This window comes from Dufourea novaeangliae, unplaced genomic scaffold (assembly GCF_001272555.1).
Source record: "Dufourea novaeangliae isolate 0120121106 unplaced genomic scaffold, ASM127255v1 scaffold187, whole genome shotgun sequence".
Taxonomy (NCBI): Eukaryota; Metazoa; Arthropoda; class Insecta; order Hymenoptera; family Halictidae; genus Dufourea; species Dufourea novaeangliae.
The window spans coordinates 944,059-966,440 of NW_015374075.1; the positions used below are offsets into that span (position 1 = coordinate 944,059).

At 36.1% G+C, this 22,382-nt stretch overlaps 1 protein-coding gene across 1 annotated transcript in view; it reads left to right on the top strand.

Moving 5' to 3' along the window:
* LOC107190541 (ABC transporter G family member 23-like) overlaps nt 1–11,253 on the top strand; it is a 21,983-nt gene extending 10,730 nt beyond the window's left edge. The window contains exons 2-15 of the mRNA XM_015579354.1: nt 3,687–3,816; nt 4,353–4,591; nt 5,185–5,362; nt 5,452–5,545; nt 6,937–7,152; nt 7,657–7,742; nt 7,831–8,062; nt 8,374–8,551; nt 8,649–8,764; nt 8,850–8,920; nt 9,140–9,228; nt 9,452–9,628; nt 10,081–10,167; nt 10,837–11,253. Of these exons, the coding sequence (XP_015434840.1) occupies nt 3,713–3,816; nt 4,353–4,591; nt 5,185–5,362; nt 5,452–5,545; nt 6,937–7,152; nt 7,657–7,742; nt 7,831–8,062; nt 8,374–8,551; nt 8,649–8,764; nt 8,850–8,920; nt 9,140–9,228; nt 9,452–9,628; nt 10,081–10,167; nt 10,837–11,051 (2,082 nt within the window). The 5' untranslated portion in view covers nt 3,687–3,712 and the 3' untranslated portion in view covers nt 11,052–11,253. The remainder of the gene's footprint in view (nt 1–3,686; nt 3,817–4,352; nt 4,592–5,184; nt 5,363–5,451; nt 5,546–6,936; nt 7,153–7,656; nt 7,743–7,830; nt 8,063–8,373; nt 8,552–8,648; nt 8,765–8,849; nt 8,921–9,139; nt 9,229–9,451; nt 9,629–10,080; nt 10,168–10,836) is intronic.
* Nucleotides 11,254–22,382: the final 11,129 nt, after the last annotated feature.

A 22,382-nucleotide genomic window follows, 5' to 3' on the forward strand; every position in this document is an offset into this window, starting at 1 on the left:
CTTTATGTTCTTAATAATATATATAATAGCGTCCAAAAGAAATTATGTTTCTAAATATAATAGTTTTTTTATAAAGAAATATTAAGAAAGTGTCTTTTTTTTTCAATTTTGAATGAGAAAGTCCCCTTAAATAAGAGGGAAAATTCTAGTTTTTATAAAAAATTTCTTAAATAAAATATCGAAATTTTATATGTAGTACCAGCTGATTATAAATATGCAACAAAGTATTGGTCAGATTTACCGGAAGGTGTCTGAATATTTGCACAGAAAAAAGTCAGCTTCCGGTCGATCGGCGATCGGGAAAGAAAAAGGGGGTAACGATCTTGCCGGTGCGTGGCTCGCGTAACGCGCCTCGCTACTTCCTCGGGTTAGGTATGATGCAAAACGATTCCGAAGAAGCAAGTCCATGTGGAAGAGAGACGTTTATTCCGTTCTTTAATGTGATAACGGGCCGGGACCGGTCGTCTGTCCACAATCACTTTCTCGTATCTAAATTCGATTCCTTTTTTCGACATTATTTCATCCATACATCGCGGCGGCGCACAACATCGCGCTTTCACCATTCATTTCAGCGATCTTTTAATTATTTTACGACACGCGTCGTCGGCCGGCGTTTCATAGCCGGATAGGCTTTTTTGAAAGAGGTTACATACCTTCGAGCTGTTAAATAAGAGGGAAAATTAACGAATTTCTTTTATAGAAGAAAATAGCGACGCCGGAGCTCAGCCATGTTTTGGGTTTTTTTTAAGTGAGCACCTAATCGGCGTGCAGGTTAATTTGAACACCGTTTGACCTGGAATAACAAGCGTAACATTTTTGTTTTACATGGAGTTTACTAAAAAAAATACGTAGGAATTTTTCGATATGTTAAAAACTTTCTTTGCTGTGGATATTTTTATACATTTTTCTTCAAATATTCATCACTTGCACAAGAAACCATATTTGAAAATCCTAATGTATTTCTTTGGTAAATTTCATGGAGAACAATATGTTCTGGATCAAACCGTTTTCAAGTATAAAAATACATACGATAAATGTATTTTAATAGACTTCCCATTTACATCATTATTTACGTGAAAAAAAATTGTCAAATGTAGTTTCTATTTTTTGACTCTAAAGTGGCTTAACTCCTTAATGAAATATCGATCGTCTCTGCATTAATTCTTAACTTGCTTACTGTCGTTTGACGGTAAAAGTGATTGGTGTACGGATACTTTTTTCTGTCACTGTATGTATGTCGAAAGAATCTTGTACGTTGGGAGAAACTGGTTTCAAGAGATGCAATTTATCAAACACCGATAATTAATTGACACGTACACAGTGTAATACAAAATGTAATATTGCCTATTGAATTGAATATCACTCAGAAGTATTTTTATTGATACAACTTCTACAGTGGCGGTCGTAAAAAAGGTTTAAAAAATACTTTAAATCTTCTGGTCTGAAGCTGAAACTTAATGGATTTATTACTTTTGAGTATTATTGTCACCAAAGAAACTTAAATTTTCTAATCATAAATTTAAAAAAATCGTTTATATGGAAATTGTATTCCGAAGCAAATAAGAGGATAATGACTACGTACATATTGTCGGTTCGCTAAAAGAATGACACAACTAAGAAATGTTAATTTTTCCGTAGTTGGGAATTCGTTGTGGTAGAAAATTGTTAATTACTCAGAACCATTTAGCAATGACAAATCTTCTTTTACAATTTACATAATAGTCTTTAGGTCCTGAGAATGTTTAATAAAATAATGTTCACGTATACTGCTTACTATTTCAAAAGAAGGGTTGAAACAGTCCTATTTTAAACGTTGATATTGTTCCCATTAAATAGTACAATTTTCTAATTTTCAAAAGTAATGCTCTCTCAAATAAAAATAGCCCACTTTTAGTGTTAATTTTTCGGGGTATCTGAAAATTAACGATTTTTTTTTAAATGTCTTCTACATAAAAATATAAAATTTTAAACCTTCTTCGATCGCCATTGTAAACGATCTATACGGTGGTGTGTGCCCGAACAATGCGAAGTATCAGCATGTAGATAATATACGAATATCGTCGTTTAAATACAATCGAAAGAGTACTGTTATAAAGTGGCTCGAGATAAAAGCTGCTGTAAAAACATTATTGTAAATTCGTGTCACAGTACCGCGATAATGTTCATCCGAAACGGTGGACGTGCCGAATGACAAACAGGACGAGAGACCACCGTAGCGATCGATATTTAACATAACGTCGATCCAATCGGAATTCGTAACGACCCCCGACGTGAAACCTGTTTCGTATACGTTTTTAACTGTTCCAGCGTCATCGAGCACTTGGACCTGCGCGTTATTCGATGATTCACATGACGTCGAGCGTATTCAGAGCGAAACACCGTGTGTCAGGAACATAGGGGCGAGTTTCGGTTGATTCTAATCAGCCATGACAGTCTCGAATTTTGTATTCGGAACACTCGATACACCATTAATATCATATGCATATAAATCACCATATAGAATACTTATGATAAATACGATGTTCGTGATCGTGAAATCGTAAGTTGTCCAATACGACCAAGAAATATGTAAGGACAGAGTGTTCCTTATCGTTTACACACGAATTAATCGTAGGAAAAGATTTCAGAAAATGACACAGTATGCAAAATTGAAAGTATAAATAACGAAAAGAACGTACGAACTTGTAGCTTTTTATCTGTCGAGTGAACTGTTCATGAATTCCAGAATCGAAAAATATAATATAATATTTCAATAATATCAGTTTCAGAATATTATTTGTGTTAATTTATCCGATTTAATTTAGTTTACTATTTCGGAGCACATTTCCTTGGGCTATTATAACAATCTATAACCATCGAAGGTGTCACGGAAGATTTAATCAGAATATATTGAAAGAAAAATCTTTGTCTTACTGCGAATTCAATCGGATCTAATCGACGGATGAAAGTGAAAGGGTCTCGCAGAAATCACGGGAAATATAAACCGTTTTACCAAGAGAAGAAATTACAGCGTCTATAGTTAGCTTGATGGCCTTGACAAAATTCCTTCTTAAGGACTCTCCATGCAACGTTACGCAAGCGTCAGTCCTAGATTCGCGAAGCCCTTTTTCAGCGGTGAAAGACAAATATGTACACGTAATAAAGGCCAAGTTTGTTCAGCGCAGAAAATTTTGCTTAACGAAACGTTCCCATTGTTACTTAACCCTTACACGACGAACATGGGCCACTTGTGACCCAGACTTTGGCCTACACAAAAAGACAGAACAAAACTTTTGATAAAATGTTTACACGATATTTCGATATTGATAAAAAATGACCCTGCTTAAGTGTTAACTGTTAAGTGTTATATCAATTGCATTAAAAAAAAGGTGAACCTTTTCACAAAATGAAATTTTTATGTTATTCGATCAATAAATCAATCGATAACTTTTCGTTCCATCCCTTAAAGCAAGAGAAAGAATTTTGAAGATATCGACTACTTATTTTAGTATTCCCAAAACTGAAGCTGATAATTAGAAAGCTTATAAATTCAATGTTTCGAAAAGACGCGGTAGCAACTGGAAAGTTCGAGATATGGATAGTTTAATGGCGAAAAAATGGAGCCATTCGAAACTGGAATGTGCACACTTTCTGTTCTGTGATACTTGCACGGTTGTATTTACGCCCGATTCGTGTGTCTGATGCAGGTCGTTCGTGATCAACGTTTCATAAAATGGTGGTGGAACAGGCAATCATCGTTAGGGATGCCAAGAAACGATACGGGAGCGGAACACCGGTTCTGAATGGTTTCAATCTGAATGTTCCAAAAGGGTGCATGTGAGTACTTCAGATTGCTCAGGGTTTTTCGTTAATATCTCGTTAACAAAGCATCGGATAACATTTTTGTTAATTTTTTTTTTATTTTAGTAATTTAACGGGTATTAACCCAGTATACATATATAACAATTAATGGCAATAACATTAGAAACAGTTACATCAATATATTATACAGTATGGAATTAGTCACAACAGGAAATTTTTAATGAAATATTAACAAGATTAAACAGTTCTTAGTGCTCTATGTAAGGATGCCTTAAAGTATTCAATAGAGCCACTGAAAAAGTCAATCAGATCCGTGAAATTATTGGCTGATTTCAGGATTCGATAAATTGGATCGCATGTACCATATTTAGTTTTTACTATATCATAATAAAATATATGATTCTTTCTATTAATAAAAAAAGTTGTTTCAAATCATCCCAGGAACCCTTCATTTCCCGAGGTCGAAGATATTTTGGGACACCCTGTAGAAACATACGAAAATTGCTTGACATTCGATGTAAAATTACGGTAACAATCGACTTTGTCAATAGATATGGCTTACTTGGGCCCAGTGGCTGTGGCAAAACCACGCTACTCTCCAGCCTGGTTGGCGTTCGGAAGATGGACAGCGGCGAACTTTGGGTTCTCGGCGGTAAACCAGGCACCGTGGAATCGGGCATTACACGGGTCGGTTACATGCCCCAAGAAATTTCGTTGGTCGACGAGTTTTCTGTGATCGGCGCGCTCTATTTCTTCGGCAGGATTAATGGCATGGAGGATTATACAATCGGTGGGCAGCGAAAACTCCATTTAAAATACTGTATCACCAATGTTCTGTTAAGCTACAGTGATCGAATTATTATGAACACTTCCAAGTATTACTATACTTTATTCTACTCTATTCCATACTATGACTAATTTTCTCTGAAAAGTTTGCCACACAAACTAATGTGAACCATAGTTAAACTTTCAGGAACCAAAGATGGGCAAATTCATTATCCAGATAAACAGTTCCGAATAATGATTAAAAGTAGTTCATCATTTTTAATCGATTAAACATGGAAATTCGAGGTTTATTTTATAATAATAATTCTTCTTGAATGAGTAGGTACACTTGGCAAACGATTGTTTAATCTCATTATCTGATTAACCCTGCGTTGGTACACCTTGAAATTTTAACACCGGGGTATCACATACCCCAGGATATTTAAAAAGAAAATGGTAAGAGTTTGATAATGTGTAATATATATTCAGAGAAGTTTTTGGGACTGTTAGTCAATATTTTATCGAAAAATGTAATACGAATCGCTTACTGCTGCTCATCAGAGTTCTCTCGAAGTTTTCCAAGGACCCAAAATGTGTACTGACGTGTGCTTATTTCAGAGGATAGGTACTTGTTCCTAAAGGATCTGCTTCAACTACCCCCAAGGGATCGTCTAGTGAGGAACATGAGCGGTGGCCAACAAAGAAGAGTGTCCTTCGCGGCTGCGTTGGTCCATCAGCCAGAACTTTTGATCCTGGACGAGCCTACGGTCGGTCTGGATCCTGTTTTAAGGGACAAGCAAGTACACTTTCATTCAGTTGCCTCTCGATCGCGCGGCGAATTCTGTAAAAGAACGATAAAAATAAGTTATATGACTGTTTCTGCAGTATTTGGGACCACTTGGTGAAAATCACGCGGGACGAAGGAGTCACCGTCATCATCACCACGCATTATATCGAGGAGGCAAAGCAGTGTAACAAGGTAAACGACTGTTCTTTTGTAATTTTATATGCAAGTGTCAGGGATGAGAAATTTTCGGCTAAGTATAGAGGGAACAAGGATAAGTAGCACATGTAATAAATTTTTGTCGGCAGCAGTTCTAGGTAAGGAAACACTGGAACGAGGAATATTGAACCTGCATAAGGTTAAAAGTATTTTAAGGACGGTGGTATTAAAAATTGTATTGGAGAATTTATTACACGTAAAATTATTTATTGAAAATCTAAAACCTATTTTCTCTGTATCATAGTTTTTAGTATATATATATATATATATATATATAGATGTTACGACGTTTAATAAAACATTAAAGTGTGTTGAAGCAACTGAAAAAGGAAAACACTACGTAGAATTCATCTTGATATGTATGTGCACACGCGAGTTTGAATTGCAAAGTAGGTAACATTTGAAGATCGTAATTCCGATCTTTAACACCATAATATAAAATGACACGCACGAATACTGTTGTGTTAATTATTAAACAACGGCAAGCAATGTGAGCGCCGTATAATCAATACAATAGCGAAACGTCTGTTCACTACTTACACATTATTACATCACAATTGCAGAGGTCAGTCTTCGATAATGAACGTTAATTCATTTATTTACTATGTAGCGAAGTTACGCGACGTATAATGAACGATTGTGAAACAATCACTAATTGAATGATTAAGAAACAATTACTAGTTGAGTGATTCTAAAATCGTGGTATGAGATAATAAACTGTCGACGAAGACTATTAATTAGATACAACTATCAATGTTTTTGTTACCATCAATGTTAAAGCATCATCGTTAATTACTGAAAATAGCAGTAAACAATTTCTATTATTGTATCACTGTATTTCCTTGAATCTATTTTTATTAAAAACAATTACAGTACATCGATAAATCAACTCATAAAAGTATTAAAATTAATTTCTGTATGCAGTAATGTCTTGACGAGTAGCGAAGTACTTGGGACAACTTCGGAGTATTCGTGACAAGGCGGAAAGGTTTTCAGGCCCTCGTAGATTTCTTTTTTGCCCGAAGCCGAACCTCTGCTTAGCTTCTCTTTATTCTGTTTTGATTGATTCCACGGGGGGAGTCCCCCAGCGGTGGGAATAACGTCGTTGCTCGTGTCGCATTCATCAAAGAATCACTGTATTGAATTCATTCAATGTCGTCACGTTGGTGCCCTTTGAAAACGCAGAATATGCGTAAAACGTTTTTATGTGTTATGCTAATTTTCTACATACGTTATCGTCGAACGTCAATATGAATACAAAATGTTATACAATTGAGTATGATCATCGAGCAGCAGGTATTTGAAACTGAAAAAAAAAAACAAGTATCGCGTTACGGCATATGTAAATCGGTATTTATAATTCTCAGATTGGATTAATGAGATGCGGACAACTGTTGGCTGAATCATCGCCGAGCGAGCTGCTCGAGCAATGTCAAACTGATTCCCTGGAGGAAGCGTTTCTGAGCTTGAGTCAAATGCAGGCGCAGAATCAGGGCCAGGCTGTCGGACAAACGCCGACAGGCGTTTCTGGGATCAGCAACGTCATCACCCTGGACGCGATTTACAGGAATTATCCAACAAAAGTTGGTACATGCTTCTTGGAGCTGTCTTAAAATACTTTTGAAACACCTTCCGTGATCGATTATCGTGACACGCTCGCGCATTTATTATCCTTAAATTTAACTGGTAATCGATAGACATGCGGAAGTTTATGCAAATTCACAGTTTCAGATGCTAGTTTTTAAATATTAATACAGGGACGAATTTTGAATTTTACATTAGAGGCTTTACTACGTTTACAATAGTATTAGACTTTATTAAAATTTTGAAACTTAAAAATTAGCGTTTAATATTATGTAACGAGGATTTTCTTTTATTTGAAATCTAATAGAACCGTTAACAGATTAACAACAATTCTATTGGATTCTAGTTACTATAAATAAATTTTCAAAGACTGTTATTTGCATAAATGTCCTCAATAATGAATTATTGGTGCATCTGCAACAAAAAGTAATTTTGTTTTATCTTCGTATTATTCGACGCTTGAACAGATAATTGGAAATGAAACGTGAAAAATGGTCTTTCAGAATACAGAGGTACGTCGAAGCAGCACGAAGAAAAAATGCCATGCTCTGCTGATGAAAAACGCCCTTCAGTTCCTACGTCACCCAGGGTAATTGTCATGTTAAATCTAGTGCACGCGTAGGATGTATGTATAAATGACGCCTGATTGCATCGATAATCGGTTTTCTTTCATGTAGCGGTGTCCTTTTCTCGGTGTTGTTGCCGATACTACAAGTCACATTGTTCTTCAACTCGTACGGCCTAGACCCCAAAGATCTCGCGATTTCCGTCGTGAACGAGGAGGCCGGGAACTGTAATCACGGGAGAAATCGTGGAAACGTTACGTACAACCAAAACGAATTCACGTGCAACTTTGTTGATCTCAGCTGCAGATTTACTGGTGGATTTAACGATTCTCTGTTGAAGAAGGTCTGTAAAGAAAAACAACAATGGCGATCACAATTTTTAAATTTCGTAAAAATGTGGTATAAATTAATGTCCTTCAAGTCACAGACTGTTAGAAGAATTTTCTATAAACATATTGTAGGTTTAAATAATTATAACTAGACTGCAGATGTTTATGAAAATATCCATTCTAGACCTAAAAGATTAGGTCGAAAGCATATGGGACATTTGATGATTTATTAATAATTTTGTTTCATTGCACTTTAGACTCTTCTTTATTTTAAATTCAGCAGTTAAAATTATAACAATTACATTGATAATAAATGCACTTTCAGTTGTATTACGATGACTACAGTAAAGCTGTGGACGAAATAACAACGGAGCACAGTGTCGGAGTAATGCACTTCAGTAGAAATTTCTCGTACGCTCTGCAAGCGAAGTTGGACGACTTTTTATCAATATCGGACGCAGATTTAATAGCGGGTCAGATAGATGTTTCGCTTCATACACCAGGTAATGTGTCAGTGAAGAAAATAACTTTGGAGACTGAAAATTTGTTAAATATCATCCTGTGTAAAATAAAGTGACAATCTGTTCTTCCTGTTTGTAGACAGACAAATAGGTTTGTTCGTGCAAAAAGAACTTTTCGAGATGTTTCAAAGGGAGTACAAGAAAGTCTTGAAGGAGTGTGGAATCACTCCGAAATTCGCGGACGTACCGATACATGTACGTTGTCTTTTGTTTATATGCTTAATATTTTAAACAAAAAAAAATGCACGGAAAAATATTAACGATTCATTTCACTTTCCAGTTCGAAGATCCTGTATATGGAAAAAAGGATCAGAAGTACATCACATTTATCACGGCGCCTTTTATATTATCGTAAGTTCAAAAATTTCCATATCTGAAGAACTAGACAGCAGGAGACTTTACAAAAATCACAGAAATTTCAGAACACCTAAAACTTCAAAAATTTCGAAATTCAAACGGTTCGAAAGTTTGTGAATTCCACGATTTTGATGAAAAATAATTCTACAGTAATCATCAGGGATATCCTTTTACAATATGTAATTACTATCGATAAAAATTCTCTGATTCTAGATTAGTGTTTATCCTGGCAACGTCAATTTCCTCAAGTATAATCATTACTGATCGACATTCGGGCGTGTGGGATAGAAGTTTAGTTCAAGGTAAGTTGATATAATACATTCCAAATAACCCCGTTCTTTCCAGGAAAGGAATTAAGAAACCGATAGTTATCGCTTCGTCGTGTCCTTTTTTTTATATTTCTTATAACGAGCATTTCCTCGAGTACGAAATCAAAAATAAATAGCGGAAAATTAATCGTGCGTGTCTTTCAAATGGTACATACGATATCCGTACTGAGCACGCGTCTATGTTTTTTCTAATTAGGTGTCACAACAGCGGAAATATTAATTACACACCTCATCTCACAAGTGATAGTGATTGTCATTCAAGTCGCCGCGGCGCTGTGTATCAGCTTCTTGCAATTTGACGTGGAGTGCAAAGGGTCACTAGCCACTGTCATTTGGCTGGGGATACTCGACGGTGTTTGTGGCATGTCTTACGGCAAGTACATTCTTTCGACACGTTCGCTACCACTAAAAGGACATCGATAACAAAGGTTCATTGTAGAAATATCATTTGTTCAAATAATATATTAAAAATTTGAATTTTTAAGTTTTTCACCCTGTGAAATTGACAAAAGAACAATTCAAATGTTTAATACATTATTTAAACAAATGATTTTTTTAACAAAATCATTGTTGATTTTCGTTTTAGTTGGGCATGTAAATCCACTCTGGGAAAGTGTTCCACATATTTATTCACATCCTGTAGAGCTCTCCATCATTCCATAATTTCACGATTAGATATTTTAAAAACACATAAAACAGACATAATGAATAAGATAAAACATTGGTGAATAAAATATGTTGAAGTAGTATTATTAAATAAGGTTAGAAATTGGAGTAATCTTCGTGATAAAAACATAAATATTATCTTTCTTTCCATTTCTACAGGCTTTTTAATATCGGTGATGTGCACGTCCACTGCTCTTGTCAATTATGCGTCCGTGGGAAGTTTTTATCCATTGGTGCTTCTCTGTGGTAAGTGATATACGCGCACGGTCTATTAAATACAATTTTTTACTCCTTAGTGTACCAGTCTGTTGGAATTATTCATCTTGAATTTACGCTGTTCGGAATAATTGCACATATTGTATGCAGTTTAAAAACTATGTATCGGTATCCGTGACCTTTCAATAGGAAACAAATTTTTTTTACTTATTCTCATCGAATCATTAATTTATTAAAGGTATATCTCATCAAATCTTTAAATAGAAAATTCAAATTTACAGTTACAACAAAATAAACAGAGACGCTTAATGCTACTCGCGAACTGTCCTACAAACCATATTTATCTTGAACGAATGAATAATAGTGTGTGATGGTGGTCCAGATTACTGAACTCATCAAAATGATAATTAGAGGAAACTGGGAGCTAATTGTCACATTTCGTATAATTTCGTTACTAAATATCAGACTGATTACAATGAGTAAAATGTACTGTTTTTCATAAGAAAAATATTTCGTACTCTTTTTCGTTTTCTGTTTAATATGTACCGTATTACTGTGAAATTTCTAGTATACTAACATAAACTGAATGCTTTGAGACAGAACCCCAGTCTCCTCTAACACATCGACTGCCATTGATGGTCACCGAAAACGGAATACCATACATGTTCTCGTTCGAATAAACATATTAAAATGTTAAAGGACTTATTTGGCCAGTGGAGGGGATGCCAAAGTTTCTCCGATGGTTCAGCTTGAGTTTACCATTGACGTTGCCCGGTATCTCGTTGAGGGGCGTTCTGGAGAAGGGAAGTTCCGTGAACGAACCGGAAGTGTACCAAGGGTTTCTGGTTCTCGCAGCGTGGATCGTAGGCTTCATATCGCTCTGCCTGTTCCAATTAAGGTCGAAGTCCACGTGAGGAACGGGGTGGGTGATCATAGGACGAAACAAATTCGACAAGTAGTACAGTTTGGTGCAAATTAGTGAAGACGAACGTACGTTTTCACGCGTGTCACAGGGTTCGCGATTAGGTTTAACCTAATTCCGTTAGTTTAGCGTAGTCACGGGGGAATTTAGTATTTTCTTTTTACACGACATTGTAATGTACACTGTATATGTTTTTTTTTTGTTCTCTCTCTCTCTCTCTCTCTCTCTCTGTAGTTCATAAGGAAGACATTTAATTTAAATAGAGTGTACCTATACACGTAGCTGGTAGATACGTGCAAATGGAATTCTAGTTTAAATTTTATAATTGCTGTGCGAGTAGACGGTGCGTGTTGTTATTTGTTAATAAATACACGATTATTTTTATATGAACGTATTAATGGTGTTCGTTTGATTGAACTGGTGTCAGGTTTATTTGAAGGTCGGGGCCACTGTGCGATCCCTCTCTATAGCGTCATCTATGGGTACTTGTATCGTAATTATAGAGAGCAATGGACACGAATCGGCGCGATTGTTTCAATGGTTGACGACTGTTTTCAACGGGTTTCTTTTCTTTCTTGGAGTCATTTAAATAAAAGACGGCACATTTACTGTAAGTTCGACCCATATTGTAGCGAGGGAATACACAGTTCAAGCGCGATTTACCTCGTAGTCTTTAATCTTGGCTTAGAATTTTTCTCTTTTAGTGTTCTGGGACCACTTCGAATTGTCCCACGTCGAAGTCGAATCTAGAAAATGTAAACGTATGGCGAAAGTGATCGTGGAAGATCGATATTTTGTACAGAATGTATCGGAAATCGTGGCACGATCGAATAGTGGTGGATGGGACTATACTTCTGTAAAAATAATTGAAAAATAGTATTGAAAATCTATCGAGCATTTTTTCACATTATTTTATTATAAATTAATGACTTAATTTTGTTCCCGACAAAACAGCTCCTTGTCAGTTGCGTCACGATTTTCAATGCACTTTGTTTACTAATTATATCTAGAACAAAGGATATTCTCGTCGAGTGTTCAATGGAAAAGAAAAAGTAACTGGATTCAGAAAGGACCAAAGAAATAATATCGATGATATTGTTGGCGTCGATGAAATATAATTCTTCGTTTCCGATTTATTTTATCCTCCTCTTACAAGTATTTGTTTGTTTCTTCACAGGTATACATTGTTTTACGACATTCACTAGATCAGATTAATATATAGTATACAAACATATACAACGTGCGAACTATGTGAACAATTTCTTTTTTTTCATTGATTTTCTTTAAATATTTCGTAACTCGTTCCCTTAGATCGGGGTATATTTTTAATCAATAATCGTACTTGGGACACGTCACATCGACCATCGATCCTGGAATAATGTCATTACGAACGCGGCTAAAATGATGAACGCGTAGTCAGCAGTTTTCGGGGACAAATTAAGCAGACATTCCATTCGAGCAGCCATTGTTGATCATGATACCTATATGTTGGTTAAGTGTATATAGAGAATCGATCGAAATCAACACAAGTCTTAGAATTATCTGGCACTTAGGTGAAAGACTGCGAAATTAATCATATAACAATTGCAGTAAATTCTTTTGCACTAAATTACTACTTACAACTAGACAGCTGTACAACTTATTAACGTTCACTCAAATACAGTGGATGGAATTACCAATAATGTCACTGTCGAGCGAAAATAAATAACAATTAATCTCTGCACTCCAAGTATTATAATCTCAGGTGAAATTCAGAAATCTGTTAGATCTGTAGACGTAATTAATATAAGAATTGATATAAAAAAAAACTGCAAATTTCAACGATTACTAGAAAGGAAATCATATATAAATTAATTATATTATACTTTTATATACAATTAAATGGTTCGTAAAGTTGTAGTATGAACGCTACTTTGGTTAACAACGTCAAGCTCTAAATATCATTTCTCATAATTTTAACGAATTCTTTACTTATGAGTGAAAGAAATACTGCAACTAGAAAGTTCAGACCCCGATAATACCAATGGTATGATATTAATTACTTCTTATATGATAAAAGTATAATACATTTAGTATTCAAGCAAATACCATTCAGGTGATTTCAACGCGTGATAAAGTAGCGTAGTCCAATTCTCATTATTCTCACAGAATCTAATTATAAATTATCATTAAATTCTCGTTGCAATTTTAATTTTTCAACGAACATGATACACCTGTGAAAACTTAGTCCTCTCAATGAAAGCCTCGTAAAAATCTCCGTTCGTTTTGATTTATATTTAAACACGTTATCTCCATAAAAGTGTACATTTTATCATTCCTCCAATTACCCCGTGTTTCAAAATAATTAAATTCAGAAGACTTGGAGTGCAAAGAGTTAAACAGATCGTAGATTCTAGTTCGAAAGAAGGAAGCGAAACTATTTTAAGTATGTATATACTATTTTAAACAATTCGTTATTTCCAGTTAAGAATAAGACGAAATTACGTTAAAAAAAAAGTAGTGAATTGCAGCACGAAGTACGGCCAAATTCTTTACGCTCTCTGGTATTTCGAATAAAACACTCTATTTCTCGGTCACGCTCTCAACATTCTCTCTCCTCCCAACGTATACAAAATATGTGTCGTTTCTTTTCGTCTATTTCTTTTTTTTTTTTTTTTTTTTTTTTTTTTTTTTTTTTTTTTAAATGATTTCCTTTTATACCATCCACTTCCTCGTCACGTCCTCGCGGAACTACGAAACGCTAAATTACAGCTGCTGCTCGGCGAGATCGCCGCTGAAACATTGCCAAAGCGCCAAGAAGCAACGTACGAAACGTACACTCGCGGTTTTTCATTAATGACAAATCATAATTTAGAGCACGGATGTTTATGCAGATTTACGTTTGTACGGTTTAATTAATGAAAACGGGAATTAAAAAGCAACCCATTCGTTTTCGTTAGGTAAGGAAGGATATTGCGTCGATGTTAAACGACTGAAATTGCATTTCAGTTAATTGCATTTTACTGTAATTGCATAAAATCCGTAATCCATACAGAGTTCTGTATCGAGCATACATAAATGAAATTCATTAATTACAGACATTTGAAATAGGTCCTTCATTATTCCTGCGAACAAATATTTGTCGGTCACCCTTTATAAAATCAACCCTGAGCAGTCATATCTATCACAAATATTTTCTTCTTTATATCATTACCCCTTTTTTTTTAACAATTTCCATACGAATAGATCTTTCGACTCTTTGGTTCACCTAATTTTATCTTGTGTCAACTTCGCAAGAATTTTATTTATTAACGATAAAACTTCCAGCTAGAATTAACCCTTTGCACTTGGAAATTCCTAATCCCATACATTTTGCCCCTTCGGAGAGAATTGAGTGCAAAGGATTAAAATTATTTTTAATTTACTGTATTAAAACATTCGCGGTCTGTTCTAACTCAATAAAAGAACATGATATACTGGAGAAGTATTTCTCTCTGGATATATTAAAAAATCCAAATTGCGTCTAATCAATCAAACACATAGCGAGGAAACACAAATTAACGATCGATGGAATAAAAAGTCGAGTCTCTTATTCTAATCTAAAATTAGCAACCTCCAAGTGTCTGATATATCGATCCAGATAGAATCTAAAATCACTATTCGCAGATAATCAGTGAAACAAAAATGACATATTGGCATGTTTAAAGATTCGATTTCAGGTGACCATTGACCGAAATAAAACTACATTTCCTTGATACGAGTACCAAAAGCAAATACGGCTTTTCCGTTCCGTTATTACTGAATGATTATTAAAATTATACACCACGGGAGATCCTACGCAACACTCGCTGCAACTAGGACTGCAAGAACCGGGATATTGCAAAATTGTGCTGCAGATACGGCACGCAATCGACTAAAATAACATTAATCCGGCACACGACTAATTAACAATCTCTAGAAACTGAATGTATTTCAATTCTATTCCGCTTGCTCAACACCCGATTCCATAAAAAAATCAGTTCAAATAACGAATTTAAAATTTATTTTGCTCTACTACGTATAGAGAAACTTGCATAATTTGATCACTTGAATAATTCTTCCCGATTTTGTATTGTGGACTTTATAATGCCTATAACGGAAACAGTAGAAATAATAGAAGAAATTAAATTATTTTTGGTAGTTGACTTAAAGTTGAAAATTATGAATATGGATCACTTATTCATGCACCTAATGCTATGCATGACTATCAGAGTAATAATTTATTACTAATAAATTTTATTTTGTAATAATCTAATGAGTCTTAAGAGTATTTAACATATTACATAGTACAGAAGTTATTCAAGAAGATCAAGTTACGTGTTTCACTTTGCATAATGAAATCGAAACGTTTTGCATTTAATCAGACAAGCAGATTCACGTCTATTTCGGATTTGCATGTTTGCCGTACAGTAAAAATAGAGTAATAGGTGACAGTCACGTGCCAGACATCAGAATTCCTTCAAGTATAATGAATTATAGTGCTGTTCGACAAGCATTTGAGAGTTCTTGCACGCGCAGACTGAGTTAACTAACATTTAAAATTCAAAGCATAATGGAAATGATTAATATTAGCGTATATATGATTCGAAAAAATTATGACGTAGTTTTACAAAGTAAATTCTGTTATATAAGAATCGTAATATTAATAACCAACACGAAATATTTTCGGGTTTGCAACGAAAGTAGACTCAATCTGCATTTGTATAAAAACAATAAAATGTCTCCCTGCAAATGAAACAGTGCTGGGGAGAATGTGTTATTAAAAAGACAGACAATGATTTTGTTAATAGAAATAGTATCCAAAATATTTGTATATCGTATAAACATTGCATGATATATTATTGTTATGAAAAAGCATATTTGAAACCTATTACTAACATTTATCGTTGAATTAATTATGAGGACACGCATTCGATACATCGAGCTAGCAGAATATTGCACCAGACGAGAAAACAGTACCTCAGTGCGGTAATTAATTAGTTGACAAGTAACACACAATTGTCAAGCTCTATATATTTCTTTTCTAAAATATATGTCGATTCTATACAAAAATCTTATGTTTCATACACTGATAATCCATTGTTGTATCTTTGAGAAAAAAAACTGTTCGAAAAAGTATATATTTCATAAAATAAATCTTTTTATTCTAGATCGGCGAGGTACGTCTTGATATTTTAAAATCACGATACAAACTAAGTATGAAACAAAGTTCTAATAAATATTAGTCGCAATACATTAGACCATTGGTCTAAAAAAATCCCAAGATTCGAATGTTGTAACAAATAAATTAACATAAATATTATCTATTTAAGATACGAACGTGAAACAGTCGAGTGAAAATTAATTGTTTATTCACGACCATCGGGATTTATCCCCACTATACAGACTCACAGGGGGGATAGTGGCTTCAACAAACAATCAAAATCAATTCCACTAAAACGAAATATCAAAATCAATTCCATTAAAACTGTGTGTGAATGATCGTAGAAAATGTTCCTTTCCCACCCTCAGGGTTCTCGCGCCTCGAACATCGCTACTGTTCGATGCAGCCACTAAGAATCGAACAACAATTTCAAGGAGAACTAAAAATTTTATGCGTTCCCCCAGCACTGCGTGGAAGAACTGAAAGAAAAGAAGGAAAATCCTAGTCGCGGCTGGTTCGGATTAATCGGGCGTTTCTCCGCGGATACTAAAGCATTCGATATTCCCGTAGGCGTGTACGTTCTTGTTGTTGTTGATGTAGCTGTTGATGTTGTTGCTGTTAGCCGTGCTGCTAACGCGGCCAGCGGCGGCGTTACTATCGCGATTGTTAGTAGCGGTATTAGAACGTTTAGCAGTAAGGCAGGGGCCGCATCGGATTGGCATGGGTGGTCGAGCAGCAACGAGACAGTCAACTATCTGTCTTACAGTAGGCATGCAGGTTTTGCTGTACCCTGGAAAACACATATCACATGCTCCATCAGAACCGAACCACGCATCGACTTCTATCACGCAATCGGTATTTAATTTCTCAGTCTCTTTCTGTTTTCGTTTCGTCATTGAACCTCCCAGGTTTCTTTGCCATTTCCTCTCTAGTGAACAGCTAGATATCCTGAATAGACTACTCGAAATAATTAGAGGATCATGATATGACAGTCGCTCAAACATTTTTATAGAAATAAATAATTTAAGATTTTTATAGAAATTAATTAACTGGGCGTTATTATAAGTATAACAACTATATATTGTACGGGCATGATATCGATTTAGAAAATTTGTAACAATTGTTTAGTTTCTTTTACTTAGGTTGCAAGAGGATTGTTCGCGTTAGCGATCCCCTAATTATTTTGGGCAGTGTGTCAGAGTATAGTAAGGTCTGGTCTAACGCGTGATGATTTCGATGCCAGACTCACTTTCATTGCCTAATCGTCTGAAACATCGAGGTCAGTATGATTAATTCAAGATTGTGTAGTCCTCGGAGGTTTCGATTTTGTTACTTATATAATTTATATATTCAGTAATTTATCTTTTTTTAATTCATTCATTTTGTTTAATCACCTCGATGTTAAAATGATTTTTGCTAATTTTGTTAAACTGACCCAGACCTTACTGTACACAGAATTTTCTTTGTTCTCCTTGGATTTGTAAACTTGAAGGAATACTATTTCCTTTGGTTTTTAAATCATTTGAGAAAGTGTTATGCAACAATGTTGTCTCGTAGAGCGATTGCATGATAGAAGTCGCGATGGCCAGACACGTTTCACATGTCCCGCGAAATAATTTAAAATAGAGACATAAATCAACGAAGATACAGAGGAATAGAAAAATAAGCGGATCTGGTCGAAAAAGACACAAGGGGGCGGCCTAAGGCCGGTTTCAGTCGCACTCAGGAAGCACTTTGTGAATTAACCCTTTGCGGTCGAAGGCCGAGATACCTCCAGGCAGCCATATTATTATTCGGCAGCGACATTCTGATAAGTTTGAACCTTCAATTTAATAAAAATAAATAACATACATACTCTTTACGAATATAGCGATAGAATTTCGAAATATTCCTTTACCACTTAAGTACCATTCTGATAGATACGATGTCCTTTTTTTTTTACTATTTGAAACAATATACCATTAAGAAAAATAATCCAGGTGTGTGGAGGTAATTTTGTTATACTTCAGATCTATTGAAGAAATGAATGATTTATCAATGTCAAAGCTCGCCAGAGAACCAAAATGGCGCCCAACGGGTTAAACAGAATATGGCGTCCCCAAAGGGTTAAATGTATCAATATAGTCAGCTTGAGCATTTACTCGCCACCTTCGTCTATCTACGTCACTATAGAGTAACAAGAAGAGCGGACAGAGTTTGTTTGGGTAGTGAACAAACAAGATTTGCGTACCAAGAAGACTAACAAAAAGGGGGGGGGGGGCGGGGGGGGGGGGGGGTGTCGTAAAGAAAAGAAGACATCCTTCTGAAATAAGAAACAAAGAAAAATCGGTTCGCACAATATCATTCCCAAAAATAAAAACACGATGCTCCTCGAACATCTCATTGCTGGCAGAACAATAGAAATTAGGCACTAGAGAACAGAGGTAATAGTACGCCTAAGAAGCTCAGTCATAATTCCAAACAATGATTCAATTCCATTGCACCTAAGCATAACAGGATCGCGTGGAATTCGTCAGAAGTGTAAAAATAATTCTGAAAATCGCAACGGAAAACATAGGAGACTACGAAAACGATCGCGCGCGGGTCTCGTTTCTCGACAGAACGAATTCGGTACTTAAATCACAGTTAGATGCAGTGGGGGTGTCTCGCCGTGGGGATTTTCTCAAGCGAGATTCATGACAGAGGCGCATGACACCGTGCAAACAGGACACAAGATACAAAGGGAAGAGAGACTGATTATACACTGCCATAATCACGGGAAGAGGAGACCACGGATAACGATTTCAATCGATACCACCTACTTTCGGCGAATCAAAAACGAGCACGGAGGGAACAGATACTCGAGCGTATATAGCATAAACTAGAATGCGTAATATCGGAAAAGAAACTGTTTTTACCTGAAAAATTTGTCATCTATTACCACCTACACGAAACTTGGCTTTGATTTTGCACATTTTCCGGTAAACGTTGCAATAATTATCCAATCCGCAATTATTGTTTCAGTGTTTAATACAACAATTCCAATTGTTTCGAATAGTACTGTAGAAAGAAAGAAAGAATAACGAGAAATTTGGAAACTAATAACTGCACCGACACGCCTACTGGGGCCATTGGCCACACCCACTCTGTCCACTGACCACGCCCACTACTACAAATCTTATTGTATACGTATATCACGGTCTGTTAACTTTAAATAATTCAATGTATTTATCTACAAACGCTCACACGAGTGTCCCACCAAGCTCATTTCGGATCCCCTAAGAAGAACGCAGATTAAAATCAGCCGAATTTCGTTTTCATGTCCTCTTCTCGTCAGTTCTCTGAGAAAGTTTACACGGCCCGGAGAGACCTCGATTGGAAGTCACGAAATTAAAAAGGCCCGTCCCTTCTCCTTCGATTCCTTTAACGTTCGAACGTGTCGACGTTTTAAAAAGGTACCTGTACACTGATATGGCGTTCGACGGAGTAAAAACCACGATCTAAAAAAGTGTATCAAAAAACAATTGGCACGTTTCGAATGAAAAACTTTGGCAGATCATGCATAGGACGCACGCAGGACACACGCGCGCGGTTCGCAACGTTAAAATGATCCTCTCTCGTCGCGTTACGATCGGTTAAAAAACGAGAACTCAGGTCGAGCCGATTCACGAGACGCACACGCAAAACGGCTGTTTCCCCCTCCCGATCGATGTACCGCAGCCCCCCGTTCGTGTTATCACTTACATAGCTTGTAGAATATATTTATTTGAAAACGATCTTCCGTAGTATTGACACGTTATTTAGGATTGTCTCGGTAATGTACCGCCGTCTGTGCGTCGTGCGTTGTCAAAAGAACCTGAGCCGGAAAATTACGTCCGAGTCGCTTAATTTTAGAGCGCTGTGTGCGTGTGTGTTTTGACGCGATATCGTGCTTGTTTGAAGCATACTTTCCACTAAGGCAACTCGTCATAGACATTTGACGCTTGCAGGACACTTCCATGTAGCGACCAACGTAAAACAATTGGCCACAAGTCCAGTATTTTAAATTGTTCGCTACATAGAAGCGATCTGCAAACGTCAGATGTCTATGACGCATCTATGACGAGACGCTTTAGTGGATAGTAGGCCTAAGCCTCGAACTATTCTTTCCAACGCACGCGTCAGCGACTCCGATCGGTTTAATAGTTACGTTGCTGAACAGTGGCGGCTCTTAGATTAATTCGTTTTACTCGTTTAACGCGACACAATTATATATATATATATACTCGTTCCCTTTTTTTGCGCTCTCTCTAAAAGGAGTTTTACAAAGGCCTGTGTTCCTGTATGCATATTGTAATTAGAACTCTTCCTATTTACGACGATCAACGTGCGGCATTATAATACGCTTCGAGATTGATGTCTCTCTCATTCTCTTCTCGTCGCGAGAAAAACACGAGTTTAACTCTCGAGTGGTCGCGTCGTGGGATGAAATCTCGCATCTTTGGCAATGTAATACGTCTGCACGAAAATTTAGAATAGAATTTTTTTTGTATATAATGCTTCGATTTTGAGACAAGTAAATTTTAATGTTCACCGTGTATATGTGTTGTACTTCAGTGATTGAGTAAATGATGGTCTGTCTATGGTACTGGTTGCGATTAGTAATGGGCACCATCGACTAAATTAAACTATCGACTAATGATTATTTAGTCGCAAGATACTATCGACTATTTAGTCGATAGTTTTTAGTCGACTGAAATTTTGCTTTATAGGTTATGTATAGATTATGTCATCAACTTTTCAGCACCGTTGGTGTATTTACCTTTGGAAATGTATTAGTTAATAGATAAAATTTCAAAAATATAAGTGGTAAACAAGTTTTTTTAAACAATTACCAATATTCGATTTTTTGTAAAGTATTTAATATTGGCACTTAAAAAATTAACTGCTCTAAATTTTGTATGAAAATCAATTTGGTTATAAGCAATAATTTGCACAGTTCTTGGTAATGCATAAAAAAATATATGGAAAAATTACAATTCGTTTGCATCGCGAAGAAAATAATCAAGATCCAGTCAATAGCGATCAATAGCTCGATAGTTCGAGCGTGTCGCTTGAAGCGACTAAATTTAATCGACTAAAGTAGTCGCTTCAAGCGACTAATATTAGTCGCCTGAAAGTAATCGCTTCAAGCGACTAATATTAGTCGACTGAAATTAGTCGCTTCAAGCGACCAATATTAGTCGACTGAAAGTAGTCGCTCCAAGCGACTAATATTAGTCGACTGAAAGTAGTCGCTTCAAGCGACTAGTAATATTCGCCTGAAGTTAGTCGCTTCAAGCGACTAAAGTAGTCGACGATTGAAAAAATTAGTCGACTGAAAGTAGTCGTTGGTTACTATCGACTTAGTCGATGATGCCCATCACTAGTTGCGATGGTACACTAACATAAAAATTCGGCTTCCACTAGGAGAAAAAGTGGCGTACAATAAAAGTCTCCTACCATTTAGTAAATTTATTCCAGGTTCTGAAATAAATGTTAAATCGAATGTTAATTTGGCATAAATTTCAGTAATTCCAAATACCAAGTTGTACAAGCATGGTAGGAGGCACTTTCCCAACACTACTTTTTCCCCTAGTGAAAGCCGAGTTTGCTCGTGGGTACACAACAGACGAATTGGTTGAAAGTGCAGAATTTCCTATAAGAGTGAGTGAAATCGACCAAGTACACGTGCACTCCATTACTGCATTGGATGCAAGGGAAGGTCAGAGTTGGGTATAATTCAGTCAGGACATGCGAATAAACCATTCAAGAACGTGATGCAAGATAAGTCCCAGGTCGCGACCGCTCGCGGTTTAATTAAATAGAATCTATGAGCAGGATTAATCGTAACATCTTAGCTTTCACATGGCTTGGGAATAACCAGTTCCTCGAGCCGAACGCACCGATAAATTTATATATTTATAGGTATCAATTAGCGAGTCTAATCGTATGTGAAAAATCTTGTTATCTCTTGAAGGCGAATAGGTACCGGTCGATCACAAGAGGCGTAAAGTTTTGCGGGTGACCTAAACGAGATTTCCAGCTACAATTTGTGTCACATATATTTGATACTCTGTTCGAACTAACGTGAGCGGTTTTTCCTCCCGATAAAACGACATTCCCCCTTATTATATTCGTTGATTGTTAGGTCCCGTTCCTCGA